This window comes from Coregonus lavaretus (genome assembly GCF_964263955.1).
Source record: "Coregonus lavaretus genome assembly, chromosome: 23".
In the NCBI taxonomy this organism is placed as follows: domain Eukaryota; kingdom Metazoa; phylum Chordata; class Actinopteri; order Salmoniformes; family Salmonidae; genus Coregonus; species Coregonus lavaretus.
The window spans coordinates 7506673-7528984 of record NC_140010.1 but is presented as its reverse complement, the minus strand read 5'-3'; the positions used below and the strand labels follow the sequence as shown (position 1 = coordinate 7528984).

Genomic DNA, 22312 nt, shown 5'->3' with positions numbered 1-22312 from the left:
CGACAATTTCTTGGAAAGGTAAGTCAGTCGTTCATTTAGTAGTCATTCAATAGCAAAGTCAGCTATATATAGTAATTTCCCCTTTACAATATTTCTCTTCAGATGAACTTGCTAGGTAATTGACTGTCAGAGAGTTGAGGAACGCTAACTTTAGTGCTAGCTGTAGCTTATTTTCCCCCAATGCACAATAAATCGTTTATACTAACAAGCCGGGCGGGAGCTTGACCCTGATTGCTCCAGTGGGTTGCTCTGGATGGGAGCGTCTGTTAAATGACTGGAATGTAATGTAAATGTTGAGCGGCTTCACTGCAGCTGGATTGTAGGTTTTCAAAATTCAGGTCCGTACAGCTACCCCAGGGAGATTCCCACATTTTTCACTAGCTACCTTTGCTCTGAAAGTGTCCATCCTTCGGTTGATGACAATGTCTGTTTACAGACCTAGTGAATATGCATAGACTTCGTAGTACACATGTACACTAATATTGATGCAACACAAGCCGTTCCACAACACTACCCATCATGTCTCTTGTCCACCCCGAGCTTCTGTTATAGCTGCGATGGTTCCAAGGCCTGTTAATTAAGAATGCCTCCTTCCTAATCTGACATATTGGACTGGTGAAACCCAAAATGGTGGATCTCTTCCCCTCACTTGAATCCAAATAGAAGAAAAAAAATCACATTCAAATGTTTATTTTCCAAAAGTCAAACCACTCCTGGAAATGTATGGGGCCCAGGGTAACAAGTCAGTATGGTAGCAATGTTAATACCTGAGAAATGTAGCTCATGACAAAGTTCTGTGGATAAAGAGTGATCAGCTGTACACATCATTTTCCGATTTGAATGGTTGATTGCGTTCCTGAATTAACCCCATTCTAAATAAATCCAGTCAGATGTGAACATTGTAATGTAATATGTTTATTCTCCCAAAAAAAACAGTTTAAAAAAAGCAAGATTACTCTTGGACTATGATAGGGCCCATGGTAGCTTCACCTTCCTTCTGCACATCTGAGGAGAGTAGAGAACAGTGATAAGATAAAACAGTGTGATGAAGATAAAGCTCTGGCTTTGATTGACACCTACCTGAATTACTGTCCAGATCTCTAGCCTTGCTCGCAGCACAGCTGGAGTCACAGCAGCCACAAACCTCGTCATCCCCACCTGCAGCCTTCCACCTACAGATAAATATGAAGGTTAGTTCATTTGGTAGCATGTCATAAACGTAATATTCCCACAACTCAGCTTACATACCCATCTGTGAAGGAGCAGGCCTTGTTCTCAGCATCAATGGGGGAAGAGGCTGCAGTTGCTTTCAGATGACATGTTATGTAGAGCTGTTGGGAATCATTCTGTGGTTGGAACCTGAAGGACTCCAGCTGAAACTGGATCTTGTCATCCTTGGATCTGGACAGGAACTGGGAGCTGGAGCCGGTCAGCTTGGCATCAACCAGACATCTGAGGAGACCAAGGGTCAACGTTAGGCTTCAGGGGTCACATAAGAGGTGTCAAACTGACAACTAAACTCACCCATGGTCCTCAATGAAAGAGTATCTAGGGACAGTGTTGACATCAGGCGCCAAGGTGGCGACACAGCGGTCCACAAAGACACGGAGGGGAACATGGTGGTAGGGCATGACCGAAGCTTCCATGTTGATGATGTCACCAAGATAGTAATGGTTGGAGGGCCTCTCAAACTGCCAGTCAGCTGGAAAGACGAGTAGCATGTTAGTGGTGGTTTACACAGAGGAAGAGGCTTCCAGTCAGGTTTACCCACCAGTCATTAACCTCAGGGAGAAGTAGAGGAGCTCCTCTGCCACCATGTTGGAGGTGTAGGGGATCCAGGTCGGCTTCAGGGCATTGCTGCTCACATCGTGATTCCTAGAAACAAACATGGAATATGGCATTACTCAAACCTCAATTATAGGGGTTGTCAAAGTGAAGGCTGGCAACAATAGTTACCTCAAGTAGTGGCACTCAATATCAACCATAGCTGCACTGGTCTTTACTATAGAAGTGTTAGCAAGAGGTTTTGGCTCATGGACAAGAGTGAAGGTGTAGATCAGCACATCCTCCGTCATCTAGGAACAGGATCACAAATTATGTCTCAGACAAGAATAACGATTCCCATTCTTCAGGAAGTTGAACAGCAGAAGTGACATACCATCAGCTCACTGCCACGCAGCTCTGATTCAAAGGTGAGCACATGAGCGTCAGCGTCCTCCTCAGTGGCAGCACAGCCTCCTAGAGTGATACGCTCTGGCTGGATGAGCCGGCCAATGCCCAGCAAGTCCTGCTTCACCTCCACACGGACCACACTCTCCCCACACCAAGCCGCCACACTGTTAGCAGCCACCTGCTTCAGCCGCTCAAATACAGTAGGCTTGCGCTCAGGCTTTTCAACGTAAGGAAATCTCCAAGTCAAAGGCTTCTCAGAGGTCTGCTTGGACTGGGAGCTCTCAGACTCTAAAGCCTGGTTAGGTTCCTGTCCCACAGGCTTGCAAAGTACCTGGCCCACAGTCACGCCAACAGGCTTGCTAGGTCCCGGGCCCACAGTCACGCTAGGTTCCAGGCCCACAGTCACGCCAACAGGCTTGCTAGGTTCCTGTTCTACAGGCTCTCCAACAGGCTTGCTCGGCACCTGGCCTACAGGCTTGCTAGGTCCCTGGCCCACAGGCTCTCCAACAGGCTTGCTAGGCTCCTGGCCCACAGGCTCACCAACAGGCTTGCTAGGTTCCTGGCCCACAGGCTCTCCAACAGACTTACTAGGTTCCTGGCCCACAGGCTCTCCAACAGACTTACTAGGTTCCTGTCATACAGGCTCTCCAACATGCTTGCTAGGCTCCTGGGCCACAGGCATGCTAGGTCCTGGGCCCACAGTCACGCAAGGTTCCTGGCCCACAGGCTCGTCAACAGACTTGCTAGGTTCCTGGCCCACAGGCGCTCCAACAGGCTTGCTAGGTTCCTGGCCCACAGGCGCTCCAACAGGCTTGCTAGGTTCCTGGCCCACAGGCTTGCTAGGCTCCTGGCCCACAGGCTCGTCAACAGGCTTGCTAGGTTCCTGGCCCACAGGCTCGCCAACAGGCTTGCTAGGCTCCTGGCCCACAGGCTCGCTAGGTCCCTGGCCTAAAGGCTCGCCAACAGACTTCAGGGCATTGCTGCTCACATTGTGATTCCTGGAAACATACATAGAATATGGCATTACTCAAACCTCAATTATAGGGGTTGTCAAAGTGAAGGCAACAATAGTTACCTCAAGTAGTGGCACTCAATATCAACCATAGCTGCACTGGTCTTCACTATAGAAGTGTTAGCAAGAGGTTTTGGCTCATAGACAAGAGTGAAGGTGTAGATCAGCACGCCCTCCGTCATCTAGGAAGAGAGTCACAAATCATGTATCAGACTAGAATAATGAGTCCCGTTCTTCAGGAAGTTAACCAACAAACGTAACATACCGTCAGCTCACTGCCACAGCCATGCAGCTCTGATTCAAAGGTGAGCACATGAGTTTCAGAGTCCTCCTCAGTGGCAGCACAGCCTCCTAGAGTGATACGCTCTGGCTGGATGAGCCGGCCAATCCCCAGAAGATCCTGCTTCACCTCCACACGGACCACACTCTCCCCACACCGAGCTGCCACACTGTTGGCCGCCACTTGTTTTAGACTCTCAAACACAGTAGAATTGCGGTCATGCATTTCAACCTTAGGATAGCGCCAAGTCAGAGGGTTCTCAAAGGTCTGCTTGGACTGGAAGCTCTCAGGGTCCTCATCCTGGCTAGGTTCCTGTCCCACTGGCTCGCCGCTAGGTTCCTGTCCCACTGGCTCGCCGCTAGGTTCCTGTCCCACTGGCTCGCCGCTAGGTTCCTGTCCCACTGGCTCGCCGCTAGGGTCCTGTCCCACTGGCTCGCCGCTAGGGTCCTGTCCCACTGGCTCGCCGCTAGGGTCCTGTCCCACTGGCTCGCCGCTAGGGTCCTGTCCCACTGGCTCGCCGCTAGGGTCCTGTCCCACTGGCTTGACAACAGGCTCGCTAGGTTCTTGTCCCACAGGCTCACTAGGTTCTTGTCCCACAGGCTCACTAGGTTCTTGTCCCACTGGCTCACTAGGTTCTTGTCCCACTGGCTCACTAGGTTCTTGTCCCACTGGCTCACTAGGTTCTTGTCCCACTGGCTCACTAGGTTCTTGTCCCACTGGCTCGACAACAGGCTCGCTAGGTTCCTGTCCCACTGGCTCACTAGGTTCTTGTCCCACTGGCTCACTAGGTTCTTGTCCCACTGGCTCAACAGGGTCCTCTCCCACAGGCTCTTCCTGCACTGGCTTCTGAGAGTCAAACTGGGCTGGGACTTGATTGTCATGCAGAAACCCCGATCTCGGATAAAACCGTCTGGAGTCCCAAGCATCACTAACAACACAGCCAAAAGCCATGACCAAAAGAAGCACTGCAGACACTTGCCTGAACCCCATCACTGCAATTAGATATTAGTTATTCTTGTCAATACATTCTCAGAGTCTGTCAAACCATTTTATAGCCACAATGTCTGACATAGACCCCACCCCTTCAGCAATCAGCTTGATTATTGTCCAGACCTGATTAATTATACAGGTGCTGAGGAATGTGAAGTTGATTGTCATTTACGTACCATTGGTTGCCTTTGTGCAGGCAAAATCACGTACACCTGGAGCTTTATTGAGGAGGCCTCAACTTTAGAGAGCGTTGATAGAAATGTGTTATGTAGAACAGTCATACTTTTCTATAGTGGATGTTACTCCCAGATCCTGTTGTTGATCTAACCTTGGTAGAGAAAAACAAAGATTGGTCAGAAGTCAGTGATATAGGGAAACTGGTTGACAATAACATTGGTAGAAGTTTTTATGCATTTTCACAGATGGATCCAAGGACTCAGATATTGGGCGCACAGCTAGCAGGCGTTTACGTTCCTGAATTTGATGTGCAGATATGTAGAAGACTAACAGCTAAACTGTTGGCGATAGCAGTTGCCCTCCAGTGGGTGGAGGACGTACAACCTGTCAGAATTATAGTATGTTCAGATTCCCTGTCTGTATTGAATAGTGTATCATCTGGCTAATCTAATAGGAGTGATATACTATTGGAGGTATTAATATTATTATGGAGAATTGAGAGACAGGGTGCAGTGTTGAGGTTCTACTGGGTCCCAGCCTATTTGGTTGTGGAAGGGAATGAAATTGTAGACCAGTTAGCCAAAAGAGCTTTAAAACGAGATATAATTGATATTAATGTTCCACTGGGTAGAGGTGAGGCCAAATGTAAGATCTGAGCCATTTTGATGAATGTGTGGCAGAAGAGATGGGACTCTGAGCCCAAGGGCCGGCATTTATATGCCCTCCAAAGAAAGGTCGCTGGACCAATATCCAAAGGTCAGATTAGGAAGGAAGAGGTGATGTTTGCTCGATTGCGCCTAGGACATTGTACATTGAACTCGTCATCACATCTGGTTGGCAAGCATGTGAATGGTTTGTGTCTGGAGTGTATGGTCGATGAAACGGTGGAGCATGTGTTGTTATATTGTTGTAAGTATGTTGAAGAGAGGGAAAGATTGAAGTGTAGGGTCATTGAGGTTGGATGGGGTTGGACGGGATGGTCTATTAGAAGTTAGTAGGGCTTTTTTTATTTTCTTCGAATGTTATGATGAGTTTATTGGGTATCAAAGAATCAAGGATGCAAGAATTTACTTAGACATTCTGTAGAGATTTTATACCAAGTATTTATTGTATCACGAGCTCGTGGGTTTATCTAACAAACTGACATAGCCTTGCCCCCATTGTCAGTTGAACTGGCCCATACACACAGCTCACAGCTTTTATACTCTTGGTTACACATTTGATGTTATTACTCTTTACCCCAAGTCACTGCTGCAGATTCAAGACGGTCTGTTGACCATGGCTGTCATTATAAAACTAGTTTGTCTTTGGCAGCCGTACAGAAAATACAATGCATCCGTCATAAAATGACCCGATACCTTTGGGGTTCTGATGGCACTGAGGCTGGTCTGTTCTGAAATGAGGCTTTTGGTCTGTCTACAAGGGTGGCTGTAGGAATTCGATGATATCCGAGGCTGCCATCACCTCTTCAGGAGTTGGGTGCTCAGCGCTGCAGTCTGGTGTCAGTCTATGAACTGCCCTCACCCCATCCCTCAGGTGTGCTGCAGTCTGGTTGGTCAGTCTGAGACCACATGACCTGTAGCCTACGGCCCAGACTCCTCCATCACACACAGCCCTCTGGTTCCATAGAGGGGGAGGGGCTTCCCACCTGAGTGGCGCAGTGGTCTAAGGCACTGCATCGCAGTGCTAACTGTGCCACTAGAGATCCTGGTTCGAATCCAGGCTCTGTCGCAGCCAGCCGCGACCGGGAGACTCATGGGCGGCGCACAATTGGCCCAGCGTCGTCCAGGGTAGGGGAGGGAATGGCCGGCAGGGATGTAGCTCAGTTGATAGAGCATGGCGTTTGCAACGCCAGGGTTGTGGGTTCGATTCCCACGGGGGGCCAGTATAAAAAAATAAAAAAATAAAAATAAATGTATTCACTAACTGTAAGTCGCTCTGGATAAGAGCGTCTGCTAAATGACTAAAAATGTAAAATGTAAATAATGGCTGCCCATCCTGTGTTTTCTCTTGATGTGTTGCGGTGCAGAATCAGGTTGCTGACCTACTCCCAACATGTTCTCCAGACCCTGAAGGGCAGGTTACTGCCTATAGCTGTTAACCGTGTGGTCGGTGTATCAAACTAAGCAACTCATTCGCGAAACCCTGAATATTGTATTGAATGTGGAGTGTGCAATTTGAAGAGATTAGTATGAAAATGTATGCACTAACTGTAAGTCGCTCTGGATAAGAGTGTCTGCTAAATGACAAATTTAATGTATGTAAATATATCCTGTCCATCCATCATGCTATCCTAAACATCAGTAATCTCCTTTGACATAAGGAATGTAGACTCCATGGCCCCAAACCACTTATCTAGTAACTCTTCCCTGGTCCACACAATACTATGGCATGACATCATTACACAGAAGTACTGAGTTAGGTAGGAGGATTTAGAAATGTGGAGCTAATGTTGTAAACTGTGATTGACCACACACTCAGCACAGTAGGTGGCGGCATGCACCTTTAACATCTGTTTGAGGACCGCCATTATATCGTGGAAGAAGAATACTTTATTTTCTATAATAATTTTTTATTTAATAACTAGGCAAGTCAGTTAAGAACAAATAATGCTTGAGTAAGGTTGGCTTTTTAGCGTTCATAGCAATGGTTATCAACTGTACTGCAGAACTGGAACGTAAATCACAGAAAATAGATGTTGTGGTGGCAGTAGCAGAGATTTGACTTCAGAAGAGTTACAGTGTGTGTTATGTGATAGTGTCCTGTCCTCTCAGGTCGTTGGCCTGGGGTAGGATCAGACAGGATGAACGTAGTGGAATAAAGTGATGGGTTTTAATGAGTATAGGGTTAGTTGGTAGGGTAATAAAAAGTGTGTGTGTGTGTGTGTATATATATATATATATATATATATATAACACAAAGTGTAATGGATCTATACTATAGTTCAGTTGGGAGCGGTAACGGAACATATTGGATGCCAACCGCCATTAAACCTCACAGAAGAAGAAGAAGCGCTGCCGAGGCGTTGCTGACCCATGCCAAATCTTGGATAGGTTACGTATCCGCTAACCACATCATATGTTATAGCAGGTGTGTCAAACTCATTCCATGGAGGGCCTTGTGTCTGCTGGTTTTTCCTTTCCATTAAGATCTAGACAACCATGTGAGGGTAGTTCCTTACTAATCAGTTACCTTAATTCATCAATCAAGTACAAGGGAGGAGCAAAAACCCGCAGACACTCAGCCCTCCGTGGAACACATGTGTGTTATAGCAACCTGTTCCCGACTGCACAATTGATGACGTGGCATGCAACCATTGGTTGATGCTTGCAAAGTCTGAGCAGGGGAACGCGACCGTGCACTTTCAAGAGCAGCTGAACTCACCAATTACGCATATATTTTTCTGCTGCTAATTAAGAAAAACGGATTGGCAGCTTCATTAAATAGTACCCGCAAAACACCAGTCTCAACGTCAACAGTGAAGAGCCGACTCTGGGATGCTGACCTTCTAGGCAGAGTTGCAAAGAAAAAGCCATATCTCAGACTGCCCATCTTAATCTTTTCAATTTATTGGCCAGTCTGAGATATGGCTTTTTCTTTGCAACTCTGCCTAGAAGGTCAGCATCCTGGAGTCGCCTCTTCACTGTTGAAGTTGAGACTGGTGTTTTGCGGGTACTATTTAATGAAGGTGCCAGTTGAGGACCTGTGAAGCGCCTGTTTCTCAAACTAGACACTCTAACGTATTTGTCCTCTTGCTCAGTTGTGCACCGGGGCCTCCCACTCCTCTTTGTATTCTGATCAGAGCCAGTTTGCGCTGTTCTGTGAAGGGAGTATTACATAGCGTTGTACGAGATCTTCAGTTTCCTGGCAATTTTTGGCATAGAACAGCCTTCATTTCTCAGAACAAGAATAGACTGACGAGTTTCAGAAGAAAGTTATTTGTTTCTGGCCATTTTGATTCTGTAATCGAACCCACAATTGCTGTGTCACGATCGTCGGTGAGAGAGGAGGACCAAGGCGCAGCGTTGAAGGCGAACATATTTATTTAATTAATGATCACACGATCAAAACAACAAAACGATGACGTGACAGTCAATGGTAATACACAAACCAAATACGAACAAGAAACCACACCAAATGAATGCCAAACGGCTACCTAAGTATGACTCCCAATCAGAGACAACGAGCTACAGCCATCTCTGATTGGGAGCCACCCTGGCCAACATAGATATACAAACCCAGAAAGTGAAACCTAGAACACACATAGACTATACACACCCTGGCTCAACATATTAGAGTCCCCAGAGCCAGGGCGTGACATGCTGATGCTCCAGATACTCAACTAGTCTCAAGAAGGCTAGTTTTATTGCTTCTTTAATCAGCACAACAGTTTTCAGTTGTGCTATCATAATTGCAAAAGGGTTTTCTAATGATCAATTAGCCTTTTAAAATGATAAACTTGGATTAGCAAACACAACGTGCTATTGGAACACAGGACTGATGGTTGCTGATATGGGCCTCTGTACGCTTATGTAGATATTCCATAAAAAAATCAGCCGTTTCCATCTACAATAGCCATTTACAACATTAACAATGTCTACACTGTATTTCTGATCAATTTCATGTTATTTTAATGGACACAAAAATTGCTTTTCTTTCGAAAACAAGGACATTTTTAAGTGACCCCAAACTTTTGAACGGTAGTGTAGATACATACATAAATACATACATACATACATATACACATACATACATATAAATACATACATACATATATATACATATCCTTTTCAAAAATATATTTCCCTTTATTACTTTCCAACCCCACTACTCCTTCCCTAATTGGAGAAAACTAGTGAACAACAACGCTTAGGCCTCTACTTCCAGCTTATACATACTATATACATTTAATGGACACAGTCAATTTTACAATAATTATATTTGGTTTGTTTTTACTCCTGAACTTCCTCTACCCTCAACCTCTATAGTGATATTTGGGAGATGATTTCCTTTTCAAATAACTGAAAGTGAGAGGTTGTAATCTGAATTAAGGGAAAAAGGCCATTCTTGAACATGGGGTGAGACAATCTTACTAATTTGCCATAGATCCAGTTCGGATTTAAGTATAACTTTTATATGACTGAAGCTTTTAGTGATAGGTCTAATGCTTTAATATTTAATCATCTCTGTCCTCCGAATTCATATTTATTATATAAATAGGCCCGTTTAATTTTGTCTGGCTTGCCGTTCAAAATAAAATTGAATATTTTTTTCTCATATAATTTTAAAAAACTGTTCGCTAGGCGTAGGCAAGACCATAAGCAAATTGGTAAACTGGGATAATACTAAAGAGTTAATCAGGTTGATTTTTCCACAAATAGACAGGTATTTAACTTTCCATGGTAGCAAGATCTTATCTATTTTTACTAACTTTCTATTAAAATGTATTGGAGTGAGATCATTTATTTCATTTGGGTTATGTATTCCGAGTATATCCACATCACCATCAGACCATTTTATTGGTAAACTACATGGTAATGTAAAAATTGTATTTTTTAGTAATCCAATACGTAATATAGTACATTTATCATGATTTGGTTGTAATCCAGAGAGGTTAGAAAATGTATCTAGATCCTCTATGAGGCTGTGGAGGGATTCAAGTTTTTTAACCTTTGTTTTTAAGCCCTGTATTTCTAATCCCTTGATATTATTGTTGGATCTGATTTTAATAGCTAACATTTCGATGGCCATAATAAATAGATATGCCGATAGTGGACAACCTTGTTTTACTCCTCTTCTGAGAAAATGCCATTATTTACTATTTTACACCTAGGGTTACTATACATGATTTTAACCCATTTTATAAGAGATTCTCCAAAATTGAAATGCTCCAGGCATTTATATATAAACTCCAGTCGTACTTTATCAAATGCCTTTTCAAAGTCTGCTATGAATAGCAGGCCTGGTTTCCCAGTTTATTCATAGTGTTCTATTGTTTCCAGTACTTGCTTTATATTATCTAAAATGTATCGTCCATGTAAAAAACCAGTCTGATTAGAATGAATAATGTCCAACAATACCTTTTTAATTCTATGCGCTATACATTTTGCTAGAATCTTCGCATCACAACACTGAAGTGTAAGGGGCCTCCAATCTTTTAAATGGACTGGATCTGTATATTTCCCACTTGTATCCTGTTTCAGTAATAATGAAATCAGACCTTCTTCTTGAGTGTCTGATAATCTATAATTTACATAGGAGCGGTTAAAACATGCTAATAACGGTCCTCTGAGTATATCAAAAAAGGTTTGGTATACCTCGACTGGTATGCCATCCAACCCTGGAGTTTTCCCGGACTTAAAGTCTTTAATTGCATCCAGAAGTTCCTCCTCTGTAATTTCACCTTCACATGAGTCTTTCTGTATGGCTGTTAATTTTACATTATCAATAGAAAAAAATCCCTACAAATAGCTTCAGTTAGAGGAAATGGGGGCGACTGAAACGAAAACATATGCTTAAAGTACTTTGCTTTCTCCTTCAAAATATAATTTGGTGAATCATGGGTGACTCTGTCATTTGTAACCAGTTTCAGTAAATTATTTTTGGTGCATTTCTATGTTGAAGATTTAAAAAATAATTTGGTGCATTTTTCCCCATATTCCATCCAGTTTGCTTTATTTTTTATAATATATTACACTTGATCTTTCTTGAATAAGTTTCTCCATTTATTTTCGTTTTTCCTCTAATTTATTCTGAGCCTCTATGTTACAGTTTTTATTGCTATCTATCTGTTCTGTTAGACCTTCCTTTGTTAGTATGGACTCTTTTGACCTAAATTGCTTTTGTTTTCGAGATGAGTACTGAATTGCATGGCCTCTAAATGCACATTTAAAAGTGTCCCATACAATAAGGGGATTTGCTGTACCTATGTTATGTTGGAATATATCAGTTATAAATTCCTCTGTCCTAGTTAAAAACAAGTTATCATCCAATAGGCTTTGATTACAGTGGGGCAAAAAAGTATTTAGTCAGCCACCAATTGTGCAAGTTCTCCCACTTAAAAAGATGAGAGAGGCCTGTAATTTTCATCATAGGTACACGTCAACTATGACAGACAAATTGAGAAAAAAAAAATCCAGAAAATCACATTGTAGGATTTTTTATGAATTTATTTGCAAATTATGGTGGAAAATAAGTATTTGGTCACCTACAAACAAGCAAGATTTCTGGCTCTCACAGACCTGTAACTTCTTCTTTAAGAGGCTCCTCTGTCCTCCACTCGTTACCTGTATTAATGGCACCTGTTTGAACTTGTTATCAGTATAAAAGACACCTGTCCACAACCTCAAACAGTCACACTCCAAACTCCACTATGGCCAAGACCAAAGAGCTATCAAAGGACACCAGAAACAAAATTGTAGACCTGCACCATTCTGGGAAGACTGAATCTGCAATAGGTAAGCAGCTTGGTTTGAAGAAATCAACTGTGGGAGCAATTATTAGGAAATGGAAGACATACAAGACCACTGATAATCTCCCTCGATCTGGGGCTCCACGCAAGATCTCACCCCGTGGGGTCAAAATGATCACAAGAACGGTGAGCAAAAATCCCAGAACCACACGGGGGGACCTAGTGAATGACCTGCAGAGAGCTGGGACCAAAGTAACAAAGCCTACCATCAGTAACACACTACGCCGCCAGGGACTCAAATCCTGCAGTGCCAGACGTGTCCCCCTGCTTAAGCCAGTACATGTCCAGGCCCGTCTGAAGTTTGCTAGAGTGCATTTGGATGATCCAGAAGAGGATTGGGAGAATGTCATATGGTCAGATGAAACCAAAATATAACTTTTTGGTAAAAACTCAACTCGTCGTGTTTGGGGGACAAAGAATGCTGAGTTGCATCCAAAGAACACCATACCTACTGTGAAGCATGGGGGTGGAAACATCATGCTTTGGGGCTGTTTTTCTGCAAAGGGACCAGGACGACTGATCCGTGTAAAGGAAAGAATGAATGGGGCCATGTATCGTGAGATTTTGAGTGAAAACCTCCTTCCATCAGCAAGGGCATTGAAGATGAGACGTGGCTGGGTCTTTCAGCATGACAATGATCCCAAACACACCGCCCGGGCAACGAAGGTGTGGCTTCGTAAGAAGCATTTCAAGGTCCTGGAGTGGCCTAGCCAGTCTCCAGATCTCAACCCCATAGAAAATCTTTGGAGGGAGTTGAAAGTCTGTGTTGCCCAGCATTAGCCCCAAAACATCACTGCTCTAGAGGAGATCTGCATGGAGGAATGGCCCAAAATAACAGCAACAGTGTGTGAAAACCTTGTTAAGACTTACAGAAAACGTTTGACCTGTGTCATTGCCAACAAAGGGTATATAACAAAGTATTGAGAAACTTTTGTTATTGACCAAATACTTATTTTCCACCATAATTTGCAAATAAATTCATAAAAAATCCTACAATGTGATTTTCTGGAGAAAAAAATTCTCATTTTGTCTGTCATAGTTGACGTGTACCTATGATGAAAATTACAGGCCTCTCTCATCTTTTTAAGTGGGAGAACTTGCACAATTGGTGGCTGACTAAATACTTTTTTTCCCCACTGTAAATTTCCAATATCCTCGCCCACGTGGAAATTCAGTAAGAATAATGTATATGCCAATTATATGATGGTCCAACCGCATTATGTCCCCTATCAACACTTTTTAAACTTTTGGTGCCAACGAGAATGACATAAGAAAGAGGTCAAGACGACTAGCTTGATTGAGTCTCCGCCATGTATATCTCACTAGGTCAGGATATTTAAGCCTCAATATATCTACTAGTTCTAATGTATCCATGACATTCATGATTTCCTTAAGAGCATGAGGGTGATAGTTTGTAGTGTGATTTCCTTTACGGTCCATTTAGTTATTTAAAACAGTATTATAATCTCCCACCATAATAATATAGTCTTGTATTGCTTGCAGGGTTGATAATGTATTATATATATTGTCAAACAAGTGTGGATCATCATTATTTGGTCCGTAAAGATTAATGAGCCAAATCTGTTTATGGTCCAATAACATATTTTAAATCATCCATCTACCTTGCGCATCTGTTTGGACAATTTGCACATTCGGATCGAAATTACTGTTAATTAATATCATCACCCCTTTTGAGTTTCTTTGCCCATGGGAGAAGTATATTTAGCCCCCCCCCCAGTCCTTTTTCCACACAACTTCATCTAGAATTGTTGAATGAGTGTCCTGTAAACAATAGATATTATATTCCTTCTCTTTGAGCCATGTAAATATTGTTATTCTTTTGTTATTATCTGCTAAGCCATTACAATTATAACTGGCTATACTTATTTCACCACTTACCATAATGAGATACTATTTTCAAATCTATTTATCATAATATATGTTTGTAAATTTACCAATAAAAAATACCATAGTGATTGAGTGTCCATATAGCTGTACCATGATATTTGCATTGCTACTAAGTAACCCTCCAATTGTTCTCCACCCCCCGCTAAAGCCCCTCCCCATCCCAAGTTGGGTTGTCATCCCAGTGATCGGCATACCACCCCCTTCCCCCCGGATCCCTAGGCCCCCCGAGAGGCCAGGACCCATCCTTCGAAAACAGCACACAGTGCCACCCACAAAACAGAAGCAGGTCAACCGCCAAAAGCATTCCCAATGCTCTCACCTCAATATATATATATATATATATATATATATAGCTATTCAAAATCTATATCTATTCAAATATCTTGCATATCTTAATTTCCATCATTATCAATTAATATGCGTTCATGCGTAGGATTGTTACCTATAACCCGGATTGCCATTGTATTACATTACATTTTTGTCAAGCAATTATTGTTTTAGCATACAATTATTGTGGTTCATCCTATATTCTCCCTAACATCCTTACCCCCTTGCAACAGATGTGGGATACACACACACACACGCACATACTCTAACACACTAAACCCCTTTCCTCCACAATCAACCATAAGCTCAACGGTTGTTACATCCAAGAGCCCAGCTCAAGAAAGGACCTGATTTACGAATGCATATACAGTTACAGCTGTTTGAGAAAGCATGCAAGATTGAGCAAAAATTGACAAAAATTTGAGATTTGATTAACCTACAGTATGTCAAGTCCTAGGTGATGGAGATCAGATCTTCCCCTGAGACACAAACACTCTGGTCCCCCATTGTAACCATTTTTCCCAAGCATCTCCGTGCAGTCAGACCTTTGATTATTTTGTGCCACCAGGGCCACAATAATATGCCCCCTCTCTGATTGTCCGAGTGTGACCACCTCCCCGTGGGTCACTGCAGCCAGTGTTGCCAGCACTGCCACTACCTGGGTAGGGGTACCCCACCGGAATCCCCACCGGCTAGGTACAAGGTCCTCAAGGTTCTCATTAGCAGCTTTGAGAATTTCCTTGTATATTATGCTCTCCCATCAGGGGGCTCTGGCTTTGTAGGACCAACCCTGCCAGGCAGGCTCTGAATCTTGAGGGGGCGGTGCTGCTCAAGTAGGTCTCTGACCGCATTTATTTCTCTGTTTAGGCTGCATACTCACAGCAGGTCCATAAAAGAGATGGGAACTTCTCTTTGGTGTATGGGTCACTCAGGTGGGTGTCTAGGATATATGGTTGGGGACCGTTCCCATCATGATAGGACAATAAAAAAAAATATTAGATGTATACTTTATTTTAAAATGTATATCCCTCATCTGCACAAAATTGAAAGCTCTCTCTCATAACCCCTGCTCACAGACACACGTTGGTTCTGGGATATGCAACCATTTCCTTTCTCACTCACTAAACGCCACACTTTTCCAAACACAAAAACGCACACCACACCTTCCATCACAATACATCCAAACATACCCACATACTGTGCCTTCTATGTCTTCTGTTTGCTATGTTTTTATCTCCACTATGTTGATTGAGTACACTCTAATTAGTTATATTTGAAGATGTATTATTTTGCTTGTTATCCTTTCTTGTAATACCGTCTTATCCCTTTATAAAATACTATAAATGTGGTTTATTATTACAATCCCTACCATGGCTAGTATTGGGTGTTCCATTATTCGACTCCTCTATTAGAACTTTCAGAATAGCCATGGTGTGGTCTTTGTGTCGCAGAATATTTGGTTGTCAACATACAGTTTATCGACTACGAGAGCAACACGCTTCCCTTTTAATCTATTTTCCTTGAAGATTGGGTAGAGAACTTTGCGCCGTTCTGCAATCTCCCTCGGGAACTGATCATTCATGCCTATTTTCGTGCCAGCAAGTCTTTTACCTAGGCTTTTAACCATTACTTTATCCTTAAAGAAAGCAAATTTAGCAACGATTGGACGCTCATATCTCTGTCCTCTTTGTCCGAAACGGTGTGAACGTTCGAGTTGGATTTTATCGACAGCATCTAGTGGGATTTGAAGAGCTGTAAGAAAGAAGTCCTTCACAATTTTTTCGGTAACCTTTCCTTATTTTTCTTGGATAACCGTAAGTACTAGATTTTCTCTCATCGATCTAGTCTGTATGTCTAGTAAGGCTTCTCTCGGAAAGTTGTTCTCCTTTTTAAGTTCCTTAACATCCGTTTCTATCTTAGTGACTGTCCCTTTTAGCTTTTTTGTATCTTTCTCCATTATCGCAGCTTTTTCATCACTCATTTCAAGACTCACCTTCAACTCTTTTACATCCTTACTGACCAACTCTAGTATGCCCAGTTTGTCATTTATCGACTTCAACAGATCGCTTTCCACACTTACCAGTCCCAGTGGTGAAAAGCATAAATCATCTGTATCCGTCGAGGAGTCGCGTTTTCTCTTGGAGATGGATTCTCTTTGTTTATCCTCCGTCATGTTTGAGTGTTGCTTGTTGTTGTAATATTTGTCGATACATTTCTCTAGCCTTATGATTTGTTTTGTGTTATTATCCAGATTGAATGTTATTACCCAGGAGTGTATGAAGTGCTAATATTTAGTCTAACTTACTGATATTGAATATTACGTTTTTATCTTGAGGTGATTCGCACCGCTGTGTGTTCAATACGGCATCTTGTCACGTGTTGCTGAGCTTAGCGAACCGTGAAATTCTTACTTACAGGTCCATTTCCAACAATGCACGTCAACTATGGCAGACAAAATGAGATTTCTTTTTCCAGAAAATCACATTTTAGGATTTTTAATGAATTTATTTACAAATTATGGTGGAAAATAAGTATTTGGTCAATAACAAAAGTTTCTCAATACTTTGTTATATACCCCTTGTTGGCAATGACACAGGTCAAACATTTTCTGTAAGTCTTCACAAGGTTTTCACACACTGTTGCTGGTATTTTGGCCCATTCCTCCATGCAGATCTCCTCTAGAGCAGTGATGTTTTGGGGCTGTCGCTGGGCAACACGGACTTTCAACTCCCTCCAAAGATTTTCTATGGGGTTGAGATCTGGAGACTGGCTAGGCCACTCCAGGACCTTGAAATGCTTCTTACGAAGCCACTCCTTCGTTGCCCGGGCGGTGTGTTTGGGATCATTGTCATGCTGAAAGACCCAGCCACGTTTCATCTTCAATGCCCTTGCTGATGGAAGGAGGTTTTCACTCAAAATCTCACGATACATGGCCCCATTCATTCTTTCCTTTACACGGATCAGTCGTCCTGGTCCCTTTGCAGAAAAACAGCCCCAAAGCATGATGTTTCCACCCCCATGCTTCACAGTAGGTATGGTGTTCTTTGGATGCAACACAGCATTCTTTGTCCTCCAAACACGACGAGTTGAGTTTTTACCAAAAAGTTCTATTTTGGTTTCATCTGACCATATGACATTCTCCCAATCCTCTTCTGGATCATCCAAATGCACTCTAGCAAACTTCAGATGGGCCTGGACATGTACTGGCTTAAGCAGGGGGACACGTCTGGCACTGCAGGATTTGAGTCCCTGGCGGCGTAGTGTGTTACTGATGGTAGGCTTTGTTACTTTGGTCCCAGCTCTCTGCAGGTCATTCACTAGGTCCCCCCGTGTGGTTCTGGGATTTTTGCTCAACGTTCTTGTGATCATTTTGACCCCACGGGGTGAGATCTTGCGTGGAGCCCCAGATCGAGGGAGATTATCAGTGGTCTTGTATGTCTTCCATTTCCTAATAATTGCTCCCACAGTTGATTTCGTCAAACCAAGCTGCTTACCTATTGCAGATTCAGTCTTCCCAGCCTGGTGCAGGTCTACAATTTTGTTTCTGGTGTCCTTTGACAGCTCTTTGGTCTTGGCCATAGTGGAGTTTGGAGTGTGACTGTTTGAGGTTGTGGACAGGTGTCTTTTATACTGATAACAAGTTCAAACAGGTGCCATTAATACAGGTAACGAGTGGAGGACAGAGGAGCCTCCTAAAGAAGAAGGTACAGGTCTGTGAGAGCCAGAAATCTTGCTTGTTTGTAGGTGACCAAATACTTATTTTCCACCATAATTTGCAAATAAATTCATAAAAAATCCTACAATGTGATTTTCTGGAAAGAAAATTCTCAATTTGTCTGTCATAGTTGACGTGTACCTATGATGAAAATTACAGGCCTCTCTCATCTTTTTAAGTGGGAGAACTTGCACAATTGGTGGCTGACTAAATACTTTTTTTCCCCACTGTATGTAACTGTCTATTCTGATTAGACTATAGACACTCCTCCTTCTTTCCCATTGAATAAGTGAGTCCTTCAGTCTGAAAAGACGCAGGCTGCTAAATCGTCCAGTCTTATCCTGACTGTTCCATCAATCTAAACAACCCACAACCATAGTTGAACTATACTTAGAAAACCTAGACTCTGATCAGCGATGCAGAATCTATGCTTTATTGAAAAGACAAGTTAATCATCCTTTATTCCAATGATATTTGTCAGTAATTTTAGTATCTGGCACATACCACACTTTATCAGAAAATAGCTTTGAAGGACACAGATCTCACACGCTCAACGTAAACAACTTAGCAGTCAACGAGTCAAACCCCACATTCATTGATTTGGAAACAGATCTAACGACCTAACCAAATGAATTATATTTTCCCCCTAATATACTAAAATTCCTTGACTATATCACCTCTGCTTCTGAAATAATAGATAGTTTATTATAATGCTTAATTCCACCACATGCTCTATGTACTGTCTCCCATCCCCCACGTACGTCTAAGTTTTGGGGTGTGCAAGTCAGCACCTATTATTTTATCCAATCCCTCATAATAAATTACACTCATATTAAATTAATTATATTCTAATATATTCACATCAACCAAACCATTCATGTTTCTAATGATTCTTTATTGCCACAAATCAGTTAATCACAATCTAGTCTCAGCGGAAGGAACAACAAATTACCCAAATCCTTCCCCTCAGTTATAGAATCCTCCCAGAATCGTATATGCTGGTCACTATTCACTGATCTTACAAAATTCCATGACAGGCATTGTTGTACGAAACTCCAAGATATAATTTACAAGAAAAGCTTATTATTCCAACGTATATATATATAATTATCATACACACCTCTATATCTCATCATTCAAACTTTAGAGTGCGACTCATTTACACCATTATACCACTCTTATTCCACATTCATACAATGTTGTTCTCAAACACGCTTAATTACTATTTGTATAACCTACAGGAATATTTTATTCTATCAAAGGGCCCAAATTTGGAATGTTAACCCTATCCCAGTTATTATTTTACTGTAGTCAATTTATCACAATACTACATCACCTCTAAAGTTTCCAAATATAATGTCAGAAACACACCCTAAAAGATTGATCAAAATACAATGCATAGAGGTCATATGATCACACCGGTACACGTGACCTGTTCCTCCAACAGGATTCCTCATACCCCTCCTAGTAATGTGAATTTTCCACTCAGTTGGTAAACGTATATCCACATCCATATTCTTCTTTTTCCTAATGCGAGATTGGGCGTGCCCTTTCTCCACCAGGCAGAAGCTTCAAACGACCTCAAATATAGTTCCTTTCCTTACAGAAAGGCTATTACTTGCAGGATTTCTTATTATACTCACTCACACAGATGAGCAGCCACTTGTGCCCAAATGAATCAGACAGTCGAATGACTCACAGTAGCCCAAGCAAACCACTCATCCACACGAGATGATCAGACCTACTCTATCTAACACGTTCTCTATATTTTGAAGCCTTAGTGACTGTTTAACCCGTTCACCTACTCAGGATGACCGGTGTTAACTCCAATTTATGTCACCTACTCCGGATGACTTATCTTTTTACCTGATCGACCCTTTCTGATTCACTTCCCCGACACAAGAAAGACGATTTTATACAGGATTTCTATTTATTTAGCCCCCTAGGTGATACACTTCCTCGACACACCTGGACTTCTACTACGCTTTCCTAAGCGACCTGTAAATTCTGCCCTTTCTTTCTGATACACTTCCTCAACACAGAAAAGAAGCGGTATTGCACAGGATTTCTGCCTACCTAAGCAGCCTATAAACGATACACTTCCTCAACACGTTTACAGCGGTATTCGTAGGACTTAACATGTTATTGTCTGATCGCTCAACCAGATGGACAACCGCCGTGCCGAAATGACCCAGACAAAGCGATCAGCAGGATGAATCAAATTAATCAAATTAATCAAATTAATCAAATTAATCAAATCAATTGAACAGACGGTTCAGACGAACAACAGAGTGACATCGACATGTATTCTTAAATTCAAAAGCTCCCAGTCTCTGGTCCCTGTTTTCAACTCCTGGCTAGCTCGCCAAATATGTTGTAGAAATATTTGACTCAAAAGTAGTCAACTCAAAAATATCTCTCAAGAGACTGGAGCTTGTGAATCCAAAAATTTGACTTTATTATTTGCATAACAAAGCCGAGCTTGCTCCATGGAACAACTGCTTGCCCTGAACCAGAGCTCTCATTTTATACAGACACAAATGCATAGTCATTCTTATACAACATACATAATTACTCCTCTCAATGTGAATGAATAACATCTTTCAGCATCACATGTTGGCTACTCACAAGAGCTACTTGCGCTTCTCTAAATGGGGCCTCTGTATCTTATTAGTGGCGTGACTCAAAAAATTATGTACATACGTACATTAAAGAACAATCACACTCTGTATTGACTATATTCACTATCCAGACATATATCTGGAGTACAAAGTATCAATCATGTTCATTCTGTTTTTTCCTTTATCATTTCATAACACATTATAAAACATATCAATTAATACTTACACATGGTTTAAACATGTAATCCGTAACCCATTCTCAACCACATACATTTAAGCATTTATCATTTACCATCCTCCCTGGCCCTTGAGATTATGTGCATGTGGCTATGTGTCAGGTCATAAGCACAAACAAATGATAACACTAGTTCCATTGTTACTCCAATCTCCACACAGCCACCACGAGGAGTTGTATCTCCATCACATGTCATTGACATACCCAGACCAGCTGCAGGGAGTATATGAAAATTGCAGACCTGCACAAGGCTGGGATGGGCTACAGGACAATAGGCAAGCAGCTTGGTGAGAAGGCAACAACTGTTGGCGCAATTATTAGAAAATGGAAGAAGTTCAAGATGACGGTCAATCACCCTCGATCTGGGGCTCCATGCAAGATCTCACCTCGTGGGGCATCAATGATCATGAGGAAGGTGAGGGATCAGCCCAGAACTACACGGCAGGACCTGGTCAATGACCTGAAGAGAGCTGGGACCACAGTCTCAAAGAAAACCATTAGTAACACACTACGCCGTCATGGATTAAAATCCTGCAGCGCACGCAAGGTCCCCCTGCTCTAGCCAGCGCATGTCCAGGCCCGTCTGAAGTTTGCCAATGACCATCTGGATGATCCAGAGGAGGAATGGGAGAAGGTCATGTGGTCTGATGAGACAAAAATATAGCTTTTTGGTCTAAACTCCACTCGCCGTGTTTGGAGGAAGAAGAAGTATGAGTACAACCCCAAGAACACCATACCAACCATGAAACATGGAGGTGGAAACATAATTCTTTGGGGATGCTTTTCTGCAAACGGGACAGGACAACTGCACCGTATTGAGGGGAGGATGGTTAGGGCAATGTATTGCGAGATCTTGGCCAACAACCTCCTTCCCTCAGTAAGAGCATTAAAGATGGGTCGTGGTTGGGTCTTCCAGCATGACAACGACCCGAAACACACAGCCAGGGCAACTAAGGAGTGGCTCCGTAAGAAGCATCTCAAGGTCCTGGAGTGGCCTAGCCAGTCTCCAGACCTGAACCCAATAGAAAATCTTTGGAGGGAGCTGAAAGTCCGTATTGCCCAGCGACAGCCCCGAAACCTGAAGGATCTTAAGGATCTGGAGAAGGTCTGTATGGAGGAGTGGGCCAAAATCCCTGCTGCAGTGTGTGCAAACCTGGTCAAGACTTACAGGAAACGTATGATCTCTATAATTGCAAACAAAGGTTTCTGTACCAAATATTAAGTTCTGCTTTTCTGATGTATCAAATACTTATGTCATGCAATAAAATGCAAATTAATTACTTAAAAATCATACAATGTGATTTTCTGGATTTTTGTTTTAGATTCCGTCTCTCACAGTTGAAGTGTACCTATGATAAAAATTACAGACCTCTACATGCTTTGTAAGTAGGAAAACCTGCAAAA

General features: G+C 42.4%; 1 protein-coding gene across 1 annotated transcript; it reads right to left on the bottom strand.

The window, feature by feature from the left end:
• Positions 1-952: 952 nt before the first annotated feature.
• Positions 953-3689, bottom strand: LOC311098846 (zona pellucida sperm-binding protein 3-like; the record flags this gene model as incomplete). Its single annotated transcript, XM_084139414.1, has 7 exons — positions 953-1005; positions 1081-1172; positions 1249-1452; positions 1525-1702; positions 1772-1875; positions 1957-2075; positions 3450-3689. The coding sequence occupies 7 exons, from the start codon at positions 3687-3689 to the stop codon at positions 953-955; spliced, it is 990 nt and encodes a 329-aa protein (XP_083995540.1).
• Between the last annotated feature and the right edge of the window lie 18623 nt (positions 3690-22312).